General features: G+C 43.4%; 1 protein-coding gene across 1 annotated transcript; it reads left to right on the top strand.

Annotated features, from left to right (window-relative positions):
* The first annotated feature begins 190 nt into the window (after positions 1–190).
* Positions 191–20,076, top strand: LOC116943248 (uncharacterized). Its single transcript, XM_032955944.2, has 12 exons — positions 191–688; positions 3,142–3,322; positions 4,272–4,427; positions 4,544–4,680; positions 4,896–5,050; positions 5,256–5,444; positions 6,057–6,146; positions 7,407–7,496; positions 8,771–8,893; positions 10,201–10,332; positions 10,739–10,855; positions 18,021–20,076. Exons 1-12 carry the CDS (start codon positions 673–675, stop codon positions 18,147–18,149), a joined length of 1,515 nt encoding a protein of 504 aa, XP_032811835.1. The 5' UTR covers positions 191–672; the 3' UTR covers positions 18,150–20,076.
* Positions 20,077–20,854: the final 778 nt, after the last annotated feature.

Here is a 20,854-nt window from a genome sequence, read left to right as displayed (position 1 = left end):
TCTATAACAGGCGACGTTTCGGACGACGACCCTTCGTAAGAGGGCCAGAGAGAGTATTTTTTTTTTTAAACAGAGAGTTGGGATACTGCGACACAGTAATCCCATGCTAACATGTCCACCTGGCGTGGCTTCATCCGCCAACAGAGGGGGGCGGGGGGGGGGCCCCTCAACCGCAGCGGGTCTCAAATCGTGCGTTGGTTGCAACGTCCGGCTCACGCAATCGTTACACGAAAGCGCCTGGCCACACCACCACCACCGCCGCCACCCGCGTGGGTTGGTTAAACACTGGCCCCCACAGTGTATTGTGCAACGTTGACATAGTTGGTTGGAAGAGGAGGTGGGGAGGGGCGGTGGTGAAACAAACGATTGAGATTTAATCCGCGGCTGGATGCTGCCCAGGGGCAGAATTCACGACAGAAGCAGCCGCTCGTTTTCACGCGTTCGAGCCGCGATCCACGCAGTACGGGGGGGGGGCAGTGCTCTCAACCCTTTAAACATTGATTATATACTTCAATTAAACTTGTTCTTATCGCTGCTGCTGCTGTTGCAATAACAAGAGCTACATGTCGTCGTCGTCGTTATTATTATAGTACAAGTATTTTACGTGCAATAAATACGGAGCCACCGTTAGCTCGGCACTTTTTTTTTGAGTACTGTACTCGACCTCAGCCCATGGCTACTGCTCAAGGTAGGTGTGATCATATACCCATTTAAATTTACGCCGGAGCTGACCTAGAGATGCTACCGATTCGTTCGAGTGAATCCCGTGGAAATGCTTTCCACGATGTGGGAGCGAGTTGTGTAATTCTTCATCGCCCGGTTGAAGTTTTTATATATTTTGTTAAATATAACCGTAGACATTCGTGGCTTGTGAATTCACGTCAAAGGGTTTCATAACTCACACGTTGGGTGGTAATTGTATTAACCGGACAACATTCGCAATTTCGTACCACGATGTTATTGTGTGTGTGGGAGGTTTATTTTACCTTTACCCGTTGGATAATTTTAGACATTTAAAAGGGGGGTACAAGTCGTGTTTGGCTGTCGGCTGGGCTGCATGTTAATGACGCTTCGGTTTGCTGTCGGAATCGAATGTCACCGGTAATTTATAAGTCGGTAGTGTTTGTTGTCCACGGAGGTGTTGGTTGTTAATGTGAATTGTGATCGCGTGTATATCCGCAGGCCCACGTTGGTTATATTTATCAGTCGTGATGATCACGCACTCAACTCCAACAGTAATTGCCATTGGACATTGGAACGTGCTTAATTTGACGACGTCAATTATTCATCCAAACAAGCCGTGCTGTTATCTAGGCCGTAATATAAACTGCACGGTCGTCGTCATCTTCAGCCGTGATCTATCCGCTGTTGGATGAAGGCTTTCCTCGTGGCCTTGCGAGATGCACCAATCCCACACGTATCCTGCACACGAGATGATGCCATCCCTCCCATCGTGTTGCGCGTTGTGTGATGCCACGTGCAGACAATCGCAAACAGTTACGTCTCGTTTTAATCATCCCCAAATATAACTAATATCCCCGACCTCGATCCCTTGTTTAACGTGCGAGTTATTCATAGTTTATATTCAGGTGTGGACTCTGAAATAATTCCCTCGCCCTGGCTGGTGTGAGCTCTCGGGTCAGTGAGCAGGACATTGTCAAGAATAGCTGACGAGAAAAAACGTGTCCACGTTTGTGGCAGGTGGCTAGAATGTGTCACTGTGAATACGATCGTCCGCGTACAATATTAGGTCTTTCAGCTGTCTGTGTGTTACTGTGACGCTTTGGAACCTGCTTAACCACACAGTTTTCTGTGGAACACTGGCAGCCCCCGTTTTCCACAACCAGGGATCGGCAACCCAAATAACAAGGAGAGACACTTTTTTCGAATCTGGTTTAAACAACAAAAAAACACCCGTAATACATGTGTTTCAATGCATGTGTGAATAACCGTCACGAAGCAAGTCATTAAAAGAGCCGCATGCGGCTCCAGAGCCTCGGGTTGACGAACCCCCTATGACCTAAACCATATTTGGGGTGGTCATAATTTCATGCCATGTTTTGCTGCCAGCTTTTAAACTTTCCGCTCGCGCTTGATGGCCCCGCATCCTTTTAGCGGCTTGGTGGATCACACAAATGTTGTACAACTCGCCTTCCCGGTGGACTTTGAGGTTTCCATACCCTGGCTCACCATGGGGAAGGCGGCAGTACAGCAAGTGGACTAATCGCCATGTGTTTCCATCGGTACGGGGATAGAGCTTTGCCCCCTCAAGCCCACGTGGGTTTTCTCTAGGTCCTCTGGTTTCATCCCGCTTGTATAATAAACACTCATAAATTGGCTGAAAGCATCATATATATTTTTTAAACCAGTGTAGTAGAACCCTCTTGGGAAAAAAAAGAGTCATATGTAACAAAATAAATATTTCTGTGGGAAGTGTGAACTGAAAAGTAGTAGTAAAACGCTGAAGTCGTGTGCTAGTTGTGTCACTAGGCAAGTCTGTCAATCAGGTCATACAGTGTATTATGCAGAGGCTACTTGCCAAACATTCTTCATGATGTACATTTGGTACAGGACGCTTTTACACGACAGTGTTTGATAGAGTATTGAAGTGGAATCAATTTGCCGACATTCTATACTATTACAAAAAAATTGTGGGGTTTTTTTTCCTAACTGCCGCGCATAAAATGAAGGTTATAACATCCATAAACGTGGAAAGTTTGGTTAATTGTAGTCGGGTTTGGTGAGGGTTTTATACTGAATTACTTTTGCCCTCAAGCAGTTACAGCCATGTAATAACTTACAGTTCACTGCTATGCAATATAAACACTACTGTAAACCTAACAGTTGCCAATTGCAACCCCCCCAGTAATCTACTGATATAGCAGTGTAATTAAGGTGGAAAAATACTTTCTAATTATTTGGAGATTACACTTGTAGTCAAGTTTCGAGGAAGTATTTAGAAAATCTTAAATATCAAGAATAATATGTTGTTGCAACGTACCTAAATAACATGCCCCATGGGTATCCCTGCTACAAGGAACTACTGCGGTGCCTTGATTTGGCTTTCTGAGAAAGGGCAGCGGAAATATTCCGAGCGTGCGTTGACTCCGCTGTTGACTCTTGTTTGCTTGGCGAGCGAAGAATGCACCTCCCGGGAGGAAATGACAAAGTTCTGGAAGGAGCACTCACAAGAGGCTACACTGGAGCAGATGATGCTCGATTCCAAGGCCTCTACTCTGGCTGAGGAGGAGAAGCCGGAAATCCTCTCGCTGTTGCCAAACCTGGATGGAACCGACATCCTGGAGCTGGGAGCTGGCATTGGGTCAGTGTTGACTCTGAGAATGTAAAAAATATATATATATATTGACGGCACACGTGCTAGCAATATGGTGTGTAATATGGGCCAAGCCGCTTTTATGTTAACCACAGTGAAACTCTAATTATCACAAGCCTATTATCCCAAATATCCAGCACTCCTTATATCCATGTCCCTGAATTCATCTGTGAAAACTCTTGTAAATACAGGTAGTCCCCGACTTACGATGGAGATGCGTTAAGACGACCCCATCATAAGTCGAAGATGGCCTAGCCTACCCAGGAGTCTTAAAGAATGGTGATAATTCAGCAAAACAGAGCAATTTACACTACCGTACTGTATAAACTATATACTGCATGTATTTATTAATTACAATACTGTATTGCACAGTTAAATTTAAAGTAAAAAACAAGGTAAATTCTTAGCCTACCTATGTGAACTGCAATTTCATGGAAAGTCTTTTCAAGAAACAATCCTATCTGCTATAAAAAACTTTTAACATGCATTGAAAGTATGTATCGTATCGTGGTAACCCTAAAATGAAATCGCTAATGCTATGTATCATACATGCATTGAATGTATCGTAACTTATCATATTCTACTGTACTCGCCAAGATTCTGTCCATCGTCTGCATACTTGAACGATGTTAGGTTGTTGATGGCTAACTTAGTTGTCGGAAGAGGAGGATGGCGATGATAAAGTACAGTATCGTACCTCGTACGCTGCTGCGTTTGCCTGCCGCGCGAAATTAAAAGTATTTTACAATTTTGTCATATCGCCATCGTAAGATCGAAATATCATAAGTCGGACCATCGTAAGTCGGGGACTACCTGTATTTAACCTTTCCATTATTGTACATTAAATCAGAGTGCAACATTAAAAGACTTGCTCCATTTTACAAATTATATTTTTAACCTATTTTTTTAATGAAGTTGATGTATTTTGCTTTGGCAGACGTTTTACTGGACACCTAGCCAAGATTGCCAACCACGTGACCGCAGTGGATTTCATGGAGAACTTCATTGCGAAGAACAAGGAAGACAACGGTCACCGTGGAAACCTGACCTTCCTGCAGGCTGACGTGACTCAGCTGGATTTTCCAGCCAACAGGTAGAGGCTTCCGATGTCATTTAGATAACTTTACGATGTGTTGAAACCACATTTGTGACCATTTTGTACACAGCCGTGCCAATCAAGTCGGTTGCTTTACTACTTCGTTTTTACAGCTTCGACGTCATCTTCTCGAACTGGTTGTTTATGTACTTGACGGATGAAGAGCTCCTGGTACTCGCCAGAAAGATGCTCACTTGGCTGCGACCTGGCTGCCATCTCTTCTTCCGCGAGTCTTGCTTCACCCAGTCTGGTTTGTCCCGTTTTCCACAATCTTCCATTTCACGACATCCCCTTGCAAACAAAAAGCTACCAAGTAAAGTGCTTTGGCAGTGCATAACAGTTCAATTTATGACTAGCAGTGGCATGAGCAAGTAATCTCAGGGCTGTACCTTTTAACTTAAAAAAAAATATTATTTGTGTATTGTGAAGCTGCCGTATGTTGAGACTGTTGCAAAACTTTTGCAGGCGATGGTCATCGAAACTTTAACCCAACCAAGTATCGTAAACCGGCTGCGTACAACCACCTGTTGCAGCTGGGTAGCCTGCCTGTGCCTAACAAGGAGGACAAGAGTGTAGGCTTTGAGATTGTAATGTCCAAGTCGGTCCAGACATACATCAAGGTAAATGCTCGAACTTAAACGTCATTATTAAAACGAGCAATTGATTTTTGGCTGTCGGTGGCATGTTAACGAACAAAATGGCACCTATTTGCATATCCCCAAGTAATAAGCATCTTTCCCATTGCAATTGCAACCCAGTCACCTTGGCCGGTCATGGAATCATCGCGCCAATGTGAAATGCTGCTGCCGTTTTGTGTTTTTACAGTTCAAGAACAACAAGAACCAGATGTGCTGGCTAATGCAGAAGGTCCAGCGGGACCAGGCTGCTAACTACGGATTCGCCACCTTCCAGCAGTTTCTGGACACGCAGCAGTACTCGTCCCGTTCCATTCTTCGCTACGAGAAAATCTTTGGCCACGGCTTTGTCAGCACAGGTGGCCGCCAGACCACCGAGGTGCGTTGAGGACCGTAAACTTACGTTCAAAAATTCCATTATAGTGCTTCTTTGAGGTCACGTCCCTAAGGTTAAAACACTATCAATGAGGACATTAGGACGGAGTGCCCTAACTGTGAAGTCGTGTCAGTATGGAATCTTCAAACTCTTTGGCGAGCCCGGGACACAGCCAAGTGGAATTGTCATTGAAATGCACGGGGCTTTATCTCTCAGATAATCCACATTCATTTGAATGGAAATCAAGGAATCACCTGTTTAATGAACGAGGATTCTGAATGGTGTTTGAATCTCATTTTAATGACGATTCCTGTGTCACCATTCAAACGAATGAGATTCAATTGGACAATATCTTCCGTGATAGACTCCCTGTTAGAACCACATTCAAGTGAATGAAACATTGACTTGAGCACCACCCACAGAGGCATAGTGATTGCCACAGGAATCTCTCAGCAATGGTGGGTGTATTTTATATATTGCATTGCATGTATGAAAGATCTTGAAGTGAGATTATTCCTGAATAAAAGACACGTGGGTAAAGAACAAGCACCCTTAAGTATTTTGAGAGTGAGATTTTGTTGTTTTAGCGGAGTGTGACACTTTGGTTTTTCTCAGGAGTTTTTGGCCATGCTGGGACTGCGACAAGGACAGAAGGTCCTGGATGTTGGCTGTGGCATTGGAGGGGGCGACTTCTTGATGTCTAAGGTGCATAACATTTATTTTGCGATTGTCATTGTAAATATCTCTTGTGCATGTTTAAAATTATGCAACGTGCACAAAATACATATGAAAAGTATATAATTGTGTTTGTCGTAATTTTTCTGTTTAATATTGCAAGGTGCTTTGGTGTTGGAGCATTTATTCCCCACTGAAGCAGTTTGCTTGAAGTTAATTAGTTTAATTCTTGCATAGTAATTCCTGTAGGAAATTACCAAAGCACACCATCTGCTCGAAGTTAATTCGCAAAAGAACCCATCACTAGAATAAGAGAGTTCCGTTCTGTGCGAGTATCGCTGCCAATTTAATAAAATACGAGTTTGTCCAAAAGGTACAGATCATCATGAATGCTTTTAAATGATCGGATTCCTCTGCCAGCTGAGCTTCAGAATTGCCCTGTGTGACTTCTGAGTGAGATGGTCAGGTGGCTGGCTCAGTGGGGGATAATACCAACTCAGATTCTGAGGTGGCACCTACTGAGATGCTTGGTTCAAATCCACCAGCCACCCGTTATTAAATCAGGTTCTAAAGTATAGCGGTGGCACACTGTCTACTCAATAAACATAGCTTATATATCCAACTTTTAAAATTATACATTACGGGTTTTATATGCAATAAGCAGTCTGCGAGTTTTTTTAAGTGACTTCTCAAGTACGAATTATTAAAATCAAGTAAACGAAAAAGAGTGTTCTCGAAAGTACAATTTAGTTTTAAAATCTTGTTTATTTCTCTTATATACTGTCTGTACTCTTTTTTTCTGTGTGCCGTGTTCTCAAAGATGTTGGCAATCATGGCCTTCCACTTAGCTCTGTCCATGACATTTACTCAAGAACGTTGCATACTCTCAGTTGCATCCGATTGTTCAAATTGTTTATGGTGCATCTTAATTCGCTGTCTTCACCGGCTTTACTGTATTTAAAAAAATAGTATTTCGTCTGAAATCACTTCTACATACCCCTGTATTTTGGTCCCACGAGATGTCCCGCATGGGATACGAAATAAATGTCGGTGATGATGAGAGCTATGTGAGATCATCCCCAGAGCCATTCGCTGACGACGATGTGATGCATCGCTCACTTTGAGAGTTTCGAGTGGCAATTTCTCCCCGTTTGATGACACGATATCAATAGTACAATTGGAATATAATTGGGAGATTTTTTTTTCATCTGAAAAAAATATTCTTACTAGGTTTTTTTTTAGCTCTGGCCTAACAGCTTTACGTTTCAACTTTGTCTTGTCCTTCGCTAGTTATATGGAGTGGAAGTGCTTGGCGTTGATTTGTCATCCAACATGGTGGCGATAGCCATGGAGAGAGCTGTGGAAGAAGACGCCCCATTGGTACGCATCGCGAACAACGAGCTTACGACTTACACGGCAGCTCGGCCTGCAGAAACACGCAGGGCATTTGCCTCATTGATTTACAAGCACTGCCCGCGTGGGGATATAACTTAAGGGAATTGCAAGCAGTGGTTTTCTTGCTTTTCGTTTACCAACGACTCACTCAACCACGTGAACAATAATATAACAATGATTTGCTGTAGCAACAACGATAACGTCAACAATAATGACATAATCATTAACGACAATAAGATAATTGTTCATAACAACATCAACAGCAATAATGTATCAACAACACAAATATCACGCAACGTTTTACATAGTACACGGTACTACGTAAACGGCTCTGCCATCCCAGCCACGTTTTTAGTTTGTTGTCCTTCCCCCGCACCTTCGATTAGCACGGTTGGCTAAGTACAGAGCTCAAAGAAGTCCATCATACATACATACAGATATGGTCTCCATCCATGCCCTTTGTGGCGTCACCCGGTCGACCGGCCGGCCAAGGGTCACGTGGGTACGACAAATTCTCTGAAACGCCCTCCAGCTTGAAACTGAACATGGCGCACGCAGCGCCACCCCCTCCATCCCCCGAAGACGCTCGCCTGGTCGGAGACCATGGGTCATCGTCGATTCCGATCATTCGATTTGTGCGCAGTTGGGCGGTTCTCCCGATTGTTTGGATTAATGCATTATATTTTTTTTATCAGGCCTGGATACGAAATTTCAGGTGATCTGGAAACACTTTGGTGAGAACTGATCTGAAAACTGGAAGTCATGTCACTAATATGATGCCACTTCCACGCTGCCACCCCTCCTCCCTCCACCCCCAAAAGTGGTGTCGCATGGCATCGGGTGACATCGCTGCTGTTAACAAGAAGACGGTTCATCACAGTCTGGAATGTAAATGATACGAAAAGTTGTAACTGATCTGAACTTGACCTTCAATGTCCGAAATATATTTAAATCCGAAACTCACCCCAGGTAAACAGGGTATATTGTAGATACCTCGTGCATCCCCACCACCGTGCAGGTCGCAGGGGTGATTTGAGAGTAATTGACACGGCGAGGATAAACGTGTGCGCATAGAAGTAGAATACAACAATGGATTTTGCCGCAGTGCATAAGCAACACATTGCCCTGCAAGCCCCGTCACACCAGCCGGCAGCGCGCAGTGTTCACCTATCCGAGCACTCACCAGGCACACCCCTGCAAAGCACTGATTTGTGACTAATTTGTCTTCAAAAGTTTTAAACCTTTTCCTTCTCGCACAGGTGCAGTTTGAGATCAGCGACGCCACCAAGCGCGTGTTCCCAGAAAATTCGTTCGACGTGGTTTATAGCCGAGACACCATCCTCCACATCGCCGACAAAGTGGCACTCTTCAAGAGTTTTTATGTAAGCGATGTGGCCTGCCGCAGTAAAAGAGCACACACAGTTGTGCTCTCAGACCGAATAGCTCGCCGCTGCGGGTGCCACGATGGCCAGATGTTAACTACCTTGCCAGGTGTACAGGAGGTCATGGGTTTGATCCCGACCCAGGCGCCTATATATTTGGAGTTTGCATGTCTCTCTGTCTCTTCCTGTGGTCGCATGGATTTTTGTCCAGGTCCTCTGGTTTTTCCCTACACATTTCGAATCAACATCCGTTTTGGGGTATTTGGCTGCTATAAATTTCAACATGATGATAAGCTACTTTAGTTGAGCGATCATTTGTGATAACCAGATCGCTTCTGAAGAAGAGCTACATAGCTCAGTGGGCCTTACCTGGTAGAAAGGAAAAATAGTACAAAAAAAATAGCTGGGCGATAACAATGAAGAGTTGTGTACAATATCGACCTCGAGCCATCCTATGTTTTTATCGGGTTGTACCACGTATCGTTCTTTCGAACTGAATTTAGTTTCTGAAAAAGCCACCATTACGTGGAACGAAACGTTGGACATCATGCCGGATGACACGCGGTACAATCGAAAACATTTGGGGAGAGCTGTGCAGTACAGTAGGACTGCAAACACTTGCTCGGTAGTAACATCAAACAATCAGGTCACGAAGGTTGTAGGTAAGGCTTCAGCGGAGGAAATGCACTACCTTGAAAGATCAACAGAGGGTGTGTAAAGAGCAGCTCCAAGAAATATTTTTCCTATGAATGTTCCTATCAAATTAAGCCCGAAACCAGTAGAACCATTACTGGTGTGACTGCTGTGCCAACTTACTAATCGACAAATTAACTGCTTTGTCGTTTGAATTGCATGTGCCCTGTGATTCTTGAGAACGTGAGGCCCGTGTCCTTTACAAAGTGATTCTCCGCTCAAATGAGCATTGAGGTGCCGCTCTGCTGTTTACAGCCCTAAGCCAGTGGTGTAAATTCCAATTTGCTGTGATGGGAGTGAGTCCACAGAACAACCACTCTTGACATCCATAAGACAACATCAAAGTGCTCCTCTAATTATACCGGAGGGATGATGTGCCGAGTGAACCCATGGCCACAACCAGCATTTGAACTCGCAACTATACAATAGCGGACCCGCTCGCACTACCGTTGAGCCACTTGGTGTGTCAATTCCATATTCATGTTACAGTCAACGAGCTGCCACAGCTGTGGCGTCTACAGTTGCTAATCCGAAAAATGCTTTAATTATCGGTAAGATTTCCATACTGTTAAAATTTGCGGTGTTTTTTTTGTCGTGTGGGTATCCGCATGCAGGCTTGGTTGAAGCCTGGAGGCAAGTTGCTCATAACCGACTACTGCTGCGGTGCCAAGCCTTGGTCTGGTTTGTTTGAGGCTTACGTGAAGGACCGTGGATACATTTTGTACGAAGTCTCTCAGTATGGCAAGGTGGGGGTATCCACCAACACGTTTAATTTTTGCACGGATGTACTTTGTTTTTGTGCAACATCATTCAAACGGCACTTAGATTTCCGCACCCCCACTCGTCGTCTAAGCCTGGTCTTCTAGGTTAGGCCACGTCTTGAGTATTTCTTCTCTTGCCACACTTCTGAAGGCGTCTACAGTAATTGAACTGAAGATGCAGTCTTGTGTTGTGAAAGCTTACAAGATGTGTCTAGCACACTGCCTGGCCCAGAAGACCACACTTGGATTGTTCATATTGTGATGATGTGCAACATAATTTCAATGTCATTTGTTCATGGCACTAGGACATAGAGATACCAAAATATATGTAAACTTTTAAAACGTTTGATGAGGCGAGCTGTATTCCTGTGTTTGGGTTGGGCTCTTTCAGTTCCTGGAGGCGGCAGGGTTTGTGCGTGTGAAGGCGGAGGACAGAACAAACCACTTCATCGAGGTGGCCAAACAGGAGGTGGCTCGCACAGAGCTCGTCAAGGACGAGTTTGTGAAGGTACAAGCCACGTGCATCTGGGCACAGTTAAAGTTTATTTTTTTTCTTTCCCCCCCCCCAGTTGACTTATTCCCTAGTGGTGGTGGTGGCTATGCAGGTGGCTGCCTGTAGTTCAGCACTGGAAGCAGCAGCGAGGGTTGGCAAGCCAGGGTACGGCACTTCCGTACCCTGGCTCGCCAGCAGAATGCAATACAGCAAAGTGTGGACTGGTATAATCTGTCCCTTCTGTATGGGATAGGGCGTTGCCCCCTCGCACATGTATAATACACACTAATTGACTGAAAACATCTTAATATATTTAGAGAGCTGCAGAGCAATTGTTGTCGCCGGATAACTGCCTGGCAGCTTTCCAGCTCGTGTCTGTGGTTCCTCAGCGAATGTGAGATGCAATATGCATGAACGGCGCTATCTAAAATTAAAAAAAAATTACGTATACTTTTCTTTCAATTTCAAAAGTGCTATCACATCATGTCATGAATCAAAAAAATTCCATGAGGAACTTTTATTGTGTCGAAGCAAGAACATCTGTACCCATCCAGACAAAAAATCTGGAGAACCAATTCTCGACTCAAATTGTGATGTTGAATCGTGACATTTCATAGAATCCCTGGGGTGGGGTGAATTGTTATAATGGTCCATGGGCCAAAGACTAAATATTGTATTTGTCGTTAGCACCTCAGATTTTCAGTTTCAGTTTTCAGTTTATTTTGGTATAGCCCTGTGAGCCATCCAGCTCTTGAATCGGGTGCAACCACAACAAACAAAAAAACAAAAACACGAACAAGAAAAACATCTTGAAGTGACTATGTGACTGTGCAAACAGAAAATCCATGGAAAAAACAGCAAAAATATTCCTGAAAAAAGCACCGTACACCAACACTGTGTGCAAAAAATCCCAGTGGGATGCAAGTCAAACAACAACAACGACAAAAACTTAGATTAAGGCCATCAGTCTAACTCCGTACTACAACAAAAAAAACGTTTTCAAATAAAAAAAATAAAGCCATAATTGCAACGTAACAGTGATCACAAGGACTGTGACCGAATTTTTACAATAAACTACTTAAATAACATGTAACACCAAACCCTGGAGCCATAGCTGGCTGCATGAGTTACTCCACAACAACAGAAGCATCAGTCGGAGTATCAAATTTTTCAAATGCACCTTTAAGATCAGCACGCTAAATCAAAATAGAGATAATACTTTGCAGCGTCATCCAGAGCGAAACATTTTATTTTACGCCAATGAATAGCAGTGGCAGCGAGGGGTGTACAGCTCCTCTAGAGCAGTTTTGAGAGAAGATCTCATTGGTAGCGATTCAAGTTACAGTTTATTGGCAATAGCATTCCAGACTCTGGGGGCATCAATAGCAAAGGCCCTTCCTCCAGTTTTTGTACAGCAATAGGGAATGTGAAGCTGGTAAATGAGCGAAGACCTGAGGTCAAATTTGTTCTTTGAAACAGAGAGGAGATCCAGCAGGTAGTCTGCGGATTTTTTTGTAAGTACATCGTGAATAAATAAGATCTGGTGCACAAGCCGTCGAACATTAAGACATGTTAAGTTTGACCCAATGTAGAGATCACAGTGGTGAGTCCTATATGGGCAGTTCAATGTAAATCTCAAGGCCGAGTGATAGATGGAATCAAGCTTCTTCAGTACAGTACTTGGGGCTGATTTATACATGATGTCACAGTAGTCAAGTAGAGGCAGTATGGTAGCTTTTATCAATTCCAAACGGGTACATTGGGGGGGAAGCAGTGCTTGTGTCGATACAGAAAACCAATTTAATTTTTTGTCTTTTTACCAATATAATCAATGTGATGTTCAAAATTCAGTTTTGAATCCAGGATGACCCCAAGATACTTATAGATCTTGACTTGCTCTATTTGACAATTATTTAAGGAATGTAATTGGGGAAAAATAACTTCCTGCTTTAGTCCTGGTGAGAAGCATAGCACCTTGGTTTTGGAGGTATTCAGGACTAGTTTAAGAGCAACTAGCTGATGTTGTAGTTTGTTGAAATCACCCTGTAGCTTAGCAATCACGTCATCTGGAGAGCAGCCAGTAGTAATCAGTATCGTGTCATCTGCAAAAAGATTTACCCTGGAATGATCCAGGTCAGTGCCCAAGTCATTGACATAAAGAGAGAACAAAAGGGCCAAGGATGAAACCCTGTGGAACCCCTTTTGTTATCTTAACACTGTTTGACCTCCAACCATCTGTGAATACAGTTTGGGTGCGAGAAAAGAGGTAATTTTGTAACCATTTCACTGCGTTTTCGGAAAAACCGAGGCAACTTAGTTTACTAAGCAGGGTGTTGTGGTCTACTGTATCAAAAGCTTTGGACAGGTCTAGAAAAATACAGGCACAATACTGCTTATTATCAAGGCTACTGTAAATGTGATTCAGAGAGTCTAATGCAGCAGATGTGGTGCTGTATTTTTTTCGGAACCCAGATTGTTTTAGATTTAGTAGATTGTTGGTGGACAGGAAACTGCTAATTTGTTCGGTCAATAATTTTTAAAAAATTTTGATCAACGGGGACAAAATTGAGATAGGTCGGTAGTTATTTGGATCATCTTTAGGGCCCCCTTTGTGAAGTGGACGGACATAGGAATGTTTCCATTCTAGAGGAAGTGATGCTTCTTTGATGGACAGGTTGAAAATATGGGCTATAGGTTTGTATATTAGGTGACCAAAAGTTAGTAGAGCAAAGACAGGAATACCATCTGCTCCGGTAGAGGAGGACCCTTTGAGGTAGGACAGTTGTTTCAGAACACTACTTTCGTGGATTGGGTGGAAACTAAATTCGTTTAATGTTTGGACAGGGGTGTAGGAATTTGCATGAGCAGGGGTGACTCCCAATACATTATCAAAAAAATTACCAGTTTCAAAAAAATGAAGGTTAAAATTGTCAACTATTTTTTTGGGATCTGAAAAATATTCCCCATTTTGGTTAAGCTCAACGGGCAGGTTGTCTGTTTTGGATGCCTTTTCGATACATTTGATTGTTTTCCAGAAAATCCTGGCATTCCATGTGATTCCAGTAGAGTGGAGGAAAAATAGGCATTTTTTGCATGCCGTATCTTTTTTGACGCATCTATTCCTTAAAATCCTGTATTCTAGCCAGTCATTGACCAAATTACTTTTCTGAGCACATGCCCAAGCCTTGTCCCTAGTTTTCATGAGCTTTGTAATCAAAGGATCAAACCATGGTGGGCAGTTGCCTTTAGTTTTAAATCTAACCAACGGAGCATGTTTGGTAAGAATTTGAGAAACGTGTACCTGAAGGTCTCCCAAGCCTTAGTCAGGTTGGGGATATCACAGACCTTGTCAATATCCGAGTGAAGCACATCATTAGTAAATGCTTGAGTGCTGAAGTGTCTCATAGAGTGCTTCTCAACCAATTTAGGGGGGGCTTTGGGTCTGGCTGATGATCTCACACCAAAAATGAAGGAGTGATCCTAAGGTTATTACCCAGAACACCAGTCAGTGTGAAATTGTGAGGGGCATTTGTCAATAGGACGTCAAGCAGAGATGACTGTCCCGGATTTTTTAGGTTGGGTCTTGTGGGGACATTTATTGAGACAGGTTAAATTCATCTGTAAAATTTGTGGCCACGGCCGGCGGGTTTAGCCAATTCCAATTTAGATAACCCACAAACTATTTCACCTTTAGGGAGGCCCCCAAGAAGCTCTCTCAGTGCAGATGCAGCTTCAACATCCTTCCCACTAGGCGGTCTATAGCAGCACACTACCAATATCTGTTGATTATTTGGAAGAGTTATTCTGAGAGCCAAACCTTCAAAGCAACATTTTTTAAACAAGGAGTGAGCTGGTGAACATGCAATAGTATTACGAACATAGATGGCAATTCCACCTCCTTTAGATCCTTGGTCAAGCCGAAAAAGGTTGTAGTTGTCAATCGTAATCTGCAAGTCATTGACGGCAGGAGTAAGAAATGTTTCTGTTAGGCAAAAAATGTCCGGGTCAAGATTTGCCACTTCTAGTTTTAGTTGACTTAATTTAATCACAAGCCCTCTGATGTTGACATGTAGAACACCAACACCTTTCCTGCCAGAAAAATCTACAGAATTATACGAGTTCTTTATATTTGGGCCAGGATGAAGCTCAATACCACCCAGAAATAAGAAAAGTAGAATTAATAGTTTGCACAAGTATTTTCTGTGAAAGGATGAAGAGCGGTGAACCTTGGACGAATAGCAGCAGCTCGCAGATGGTGTTATTTTTAAGAGCAGAATGAAGTTTGGAAGGAGTGCTGGTGAAGTAATGGGACAAAGATAGGGTTTAAAAGGATACAATGATGGAGTGTAGAAGTGTCTATGAGCCGTTTCATTTGCAGGTGTAGTGGCAAATCGAGCAACAAGTATGGACGCAAAGTAACGAGGGTAGCCGTTTGTAGAGTTGAGTGTGGCACTTGATATGGCCGGGAACGACAGTAGTATCATACACAGCAGGAGAATTGCCATCTTTAAGATAACAAACATCCACAACAGCTAAACACACAAGTGAAAAATGTACAGGTAGGCCGAGCGCGAGTAATGTCTTGCCGCACTCGTCGCACATGTACGGCTTCTCGCCCGTGTGCTTGAGTTTGTGGTGGTGGTCAGCTCCAGGTCACGAAGTTGACTAGCCGTTCAAGTTCTTGCTGTTTGTAAGCACACCTTGGTGCATTGCTATTTCTCTGCGCTAGCGTGCATGTGACCTAACACTCTTTTTTTTCAAGGAGCATCTTTGTGAACAGGGCAATAACCTGATCAAGCAGGTGAAGGGTAAAAACCTCAAGGAGCAGGTTAAGACGGTCGAGGGCTTCCTGCAGAAGCTTCGGCTCCTTGATAACGGAGAGTGTTTCTGAGCAAACCAGGCAGCAGCAGATTAAGGCAGACCCAAGGAGCAGCAGCTCAGGCAGGCCCAGGGAGCAGTAGCTCAGGCAAGCCCAGGGAGCAGTAGCTCAGGCAGGCCCAGGGAGCAGCAGCTCTGGTAGACCCATGGAGCAGCTCAGGCAGCTGCAGGGAGCAGCAGCACAGACAGACCCGTGGAGCAGTAGCTTTGGTAGACCCATGGAGCAGCTCAGGCAGCTGCAGGGGGCAGCAGCACAGACAGACCCGTGGAGCAGTAGCTTTGGTAGACCCAGGGAGCTGCAGCTCGGGCAGTTCTAGGGAGCAGCAGCTCGGGCAGATGCAGGGAGCAGCTCAGGCAGCCACGGGGTGCAGTAGCTCAGGCAGGCCCCGGAAGCAGCAGCTCAGGCAGACCCAGGGAGCAGCTCAGGCAGGCCCAGGAAGCAGCAGCCCAGGAAGCAGCAGCTCGGGCAAACCCAGGGAGCAGCAGCTCAGGTAGACCAAGAGAGCAGCTCAGGTAGACACAGGGAGCAGCAGCTCAGGTAGACATAGGGAGCAGCAGCTCGGGCAGACCCCAGGACCAGCTCAGGTAGACCCCGGGACCAGCTCAGGCAGACCCGGGGAGCAGCAGCTCAAACATACTGCGTTGTGGGATTTCTATTCGCATGAATGACGCTCTATAAAAAAAAATACTGCATGTGATAGCCACAGATCTTATGAGCTGTTTATTGAAGTCACAATGTCTTGTTCCTTCATATCCAAGTTGAGTGTAATCATGTTACCTTGTTGGTTTACCCCATGAAGGCCGAGAGCATATTATGTGCTATACGTCAACACAGTAGTGATTTGAGGAAGATCTCATCAGGCTTTCGAGAGCTTCCTCTCGTGGCGGCATGAGCCGGCAGTTGCAGGACTGCACCTTTACCTCTGCAACATTTATGAACAGCCATAACCACGATAACATGACAGATAATTTATCCCCAAATTACATTTAACATAATTTCTTATAGATTAAGGGGTGACTTATAATCTGCAATTTATGGATCTCGGTAAAAATTGTTAAGTTATGAGTAAACAAATTAAAAGTTTATACATTTAGGCCTACTAATCTGGTACTAGATGAAGCCTGCGGCAAGATAATTGATCCTGAATTTGTTTTTAAAATACTTATAGATTAAGAGGTGACTGATAATTTCCCATCGAAGGACCTCTGTACTGTAAAATTAAGTTATGAAATACCTTAGATGGGGAACTAAATTAAAGTTTAAATCTTTAGGCCTGAGGCCTAATAACCTGTTATTAGACGAAGCCTGCGGCGTGAGAATTAATCCTCAAATGAGTTAAAAATGCACTGACAGATATAGGGGTGACTGGAGATCTGCCATCTAACGATCTCTGTAATTGTTAAGTTATTAAACACCTTAGTCGAGTAACCAAATTAAAGTTTAAACCGTTAGGCCTAAGGCTTGAGGCCTACTAACCTGTTTCTAGGCAAAGCCTGAATCCTCAATTACGTTTAATTTATATTCTTAGTTTTTTCGGTAAAGTCACGTTGAAGAGAAACAACAAAATAATAAAGTATATATAAAACAATAAAAAATTCTCACGACGTTTCGACCATAACTCAAACGGTCATCTTCAGGTGTGAAGATCAAACGGTCATCTTCAGGTGTGAAGATGACCGTTTGAGTTATGGTCGAAACGTCGTGAGAATTTTTTATTGTTTTATATATATTTTATTATTTTGTTGTTTCTCTTCAACGTGACTTTACCGAAAAAACTAAGAATATGAATTACTGCAGTCACGAAAGCTTTAAATCAAAATTTACGTTTAATTTACTTATAGATTAAGAATGTTCCATGAGAACATTATTACCTTACACTCTCTCAGACACCCTCACACTCTCAGACATTCACCTACTTAGACACAATCACATTCTCAGACACACTCTCAGACCCACTCACACTCACACCAGCTCACGTGCGGGTCGCCATCGATTTCCAACCATTGCTGACATCAGTGATGGCAAACCTTGAGCAATAATACCAACATCTTTATAGAGGCAATAAAAGTAAATTCTACAGTAACCTTATCTTATATAAGTATATTATCACAATGTATATTATATGCCATATATTTAAAAAAAAACTGGAATCAATATTTGGCACATTCATAACTTAATATGTAATATTTGCCTCTTGTGCTCAGGCTCACGGGACTTTTATGCCCTTTGAGGGATTTTATTTTTGCAAAGATGGACGAGAGAACGAACCAAACGTGCTCTCTCCCTTGGGTGTCGCCGCAGGAATTCTCACAAGATGACTACGACTACATCGTCAAGGGCTGGCAGGAGAAACTCTACCGGTGTGAGCTGGGCGACCAAAAGTGGGGCCTGTTCTACGCCGAGAAGGCCACCGCCCCCGCCTGCTATTGAATATACAAAAGTGCCTTTTTGCAGGAGCACGCACGTGCACTCCCTCCCGCTGAATATTGATGTGTGCAGCGTTCGCAAAAAAAAAACTAAGCTTGTTACTCATTGTTTTTTTTTTCGGTAAAGTCACGTATGTAGTAAAATTATATTCAAATAAATCAATCACGACGTTTCGACCGCAGCACAAGCGATCTTCATCAGGTGTAAAAAACAAATAGCACATAGGGTGACATCAACGCAACACGTAGAGAGCGTTAAACTGCACGGAGGTAAATACAACAAGAAGATGGGAGACGAGAATTCAACAAACCTAAGAAAAATGTACGTGATGCAAAGCCAGTCGGCCAACGACAGTCAGACACTTGCCTGGCAGACCACGAATTTCAGAAGAGTGCTAAATTCGTGTTCATCCTCTGGGTTGAACATACCAGCATAGACAAAGTGAACAAAAACGAGGTGTAAGATAGCAGAAAAACATATACAGCGACACGAGAGGTAAGAAGAGGAAAGACGGACAGAGAAGCAGGAAAAGGCCAGAGGGATGAACAGACAGAGGCTTAAAATATGCAGTAGATGTTGCGTTAATGTCACCCTATGTGCTATTTGTTTTTTTACACCTGATGAAGATCGTTTGTGTTGCGGTCGAAACGTCGTGATTGATTTATTTAAATATAATTTTACTACATACGTGACTTTACCGAAAAAAACAATGAGTAATTTATGCAGTCACGAAAGCTTTAATTCTTTACTAGGCTTGTTTTGCATCCGCTTTGCATTTTCTAAGTAGAGTTAATTTGTTTAATGAACCCGTAATCCCAGGAGTGGATATCGTAGCGTTAATTTAAACAGGACGGTTTTGATTCCTTTGGTACTAATTTTACTTTATACCCAGTGTTATAAAATACAAACTGATTTAAAGTCATTTCATTGCTGGTTGAAGACCTGTCCAGGTGCAATATTTAATTTAGTATATTGGATAAAATGTGGCACAACGTGATATGGCATGAAAATGGTTAGTTTCTTAAAAAATAATTGTATCTTTTACCTCTTTGTTGTATTAACATTTCCATTGTTTAAAAGCAATATTTGCTTTTTCAATACAATCAGAATTACTGTTAACATAATCATAACAGTAAGGCGACCTGGGTACCTTTTAAAGGACTTATGATACAGTGCTTTAAATGTAAAGGTTATTTTATTACATCTTATTCCTGTTTATGCAAACCTATAAATTAGTTGCTTGCGAAAGACACCAGCCACTGTGGAATTGTGGTCGTGCAACCCAATCTGTGGACCATACAGTAAAACCACTTCACTGGAGTCTGCGCTCCTTGAACGGAGGAGGAGTTTCGAGTTTAACATGTAGGAGACTTTCGCAACCAATATTCATAATATAGGCTTTTTGGGTTAGATCGCTTAAATATAAATGTGTCGTTAAACCCGCAACCACCCGACACAGCCTATTAGGTAAGGTTTGTCACGTAAACAACGTGCCAATTCGTTACTAGTACTGTACACTGGTGAGTTGGAGAGCAAATACATAACATTTACAATGGGGTACGACGTTTCACCAGTAAATTGGAATAGCAAAACGACACGAACTGTTCACCCTTGTCATGGCCAGCAGACCTCCACATTGGCATTTAGCTCCTGGAACGTAATGGCCATTACGCAAGGCTAGCTTACTGGGATGATGTCCGTGCCATTTTCAATCGTTTAGCCTTAAAACGTATTCCAATCCGTCAATGCGGCTTGTGCAAGATGCTAAAAACGCTCGATCAGGGATCTTAAAAGTGTAACACGTGGCTAATGTGTTCCATACGGTTGGTTGCATGTTGGGCTCCGTGTGTTCCTCATGTTTTGCCCCCTAACCACGTTTCAGTTGAATCAAGTCGGTTTAAAAAATAAAACGAACATATTGCAGTGTTAAGGTGCATGTGTGCATGTGTATATACGGAGGATCTTTGTTCTGTATATATCGGGGAGCGGTTAGCGTGCTGCGCGACACTGGTCCGATACCCGCTCATGGCCAGCACCAGTGATGATTAATGATCTGAACCGGTACTGGGCTTCCCCTCGGTCGACTCGGCCTAAAATGAGTACCTGGTGCGGTGTGTAAATCATAGCCCCAGGGGAGACAAAGGTGGTCGGGCGTGGTGCTTGCCACCTATCCCCCTCGTTTACCGTGCCGGCCTTCAAAGGGGCTAGCCGACAGCACTTTACCCAATAGTCTGTTCAGGCTATACGGGGGATCTTTATTCTTGAAAGATCATGGGTTCCTGATCGTTTATCTCTCGGCTCATGTGTCCGCTGTAAGTGGTTAACTGCACAAGCCATTGAGCATGCACGTGTGTATACGGATCCTACGTGCATCTTCCCTGTTTATGCTGGGCAAGCAAATTTTCCTTGCTCATTAAGCTACTCGGGTCGTAGTTTCAGTTTCATTTATTTGGTATAGCCCTGTGAGCCATTCGGCTCTTGAATCGGGTGCAACCGCAACGCACAAAAACCAAAAACATGAACAAGAAAACATCTTAAAGTGAATACCCACCCACGTTTACCATCATGTGATGCAGTCATAATACATTTACAAATAAATTAGTTCCCATTATTCCACAACTTAATTGGAACACAACGGTCGCCCACGATTTGCATAATTGGTTTCATTGTTATACTGATTCCAATACCAAAATCAATCTCTCAACTTG

Source organism: Petromyzon marinus, chromosome 17 (genome assembly GCF_048934315.1).
Source record: "Petromyzon marinus isolate PM22_M1 ecotype Great Lakes invasive population chromosome 17, UKy_Petmar_22M1.pri1.0, whole genome shotgun sequence".
Lineage (NCBI taxonomy): Eukaryota > Metazoa > Chordata > Hyperoartia > Petromyzontiformes > Petromyzontidae > Petromyzon > Petromyzon marinus.
The sequence above is the reverse complement of the archived record's forward strand: the minus strand, read 5'-3'. Positions and strand labels throughout refer to the sequence as shown.

Coding starts and splice junctions, on each gene's coding strand:
- LOC116943248 (XM_032955944.2), top strand. Junction 3,323..4,271: donor GAGCTGGGAGCTGGCATTGG/GTCAGTGTTGAC, acceptor TTGCTTTGGCAG/ACGTTTTACTGGACACCTAG. Junction 10,333..10,738: donor AAGTCTCTCAGTATGGCAAG/GTGGGGGTATCC, acceptor GGGCTCTTTCAG/TTCCTGGAGGCGGCAGGGTT.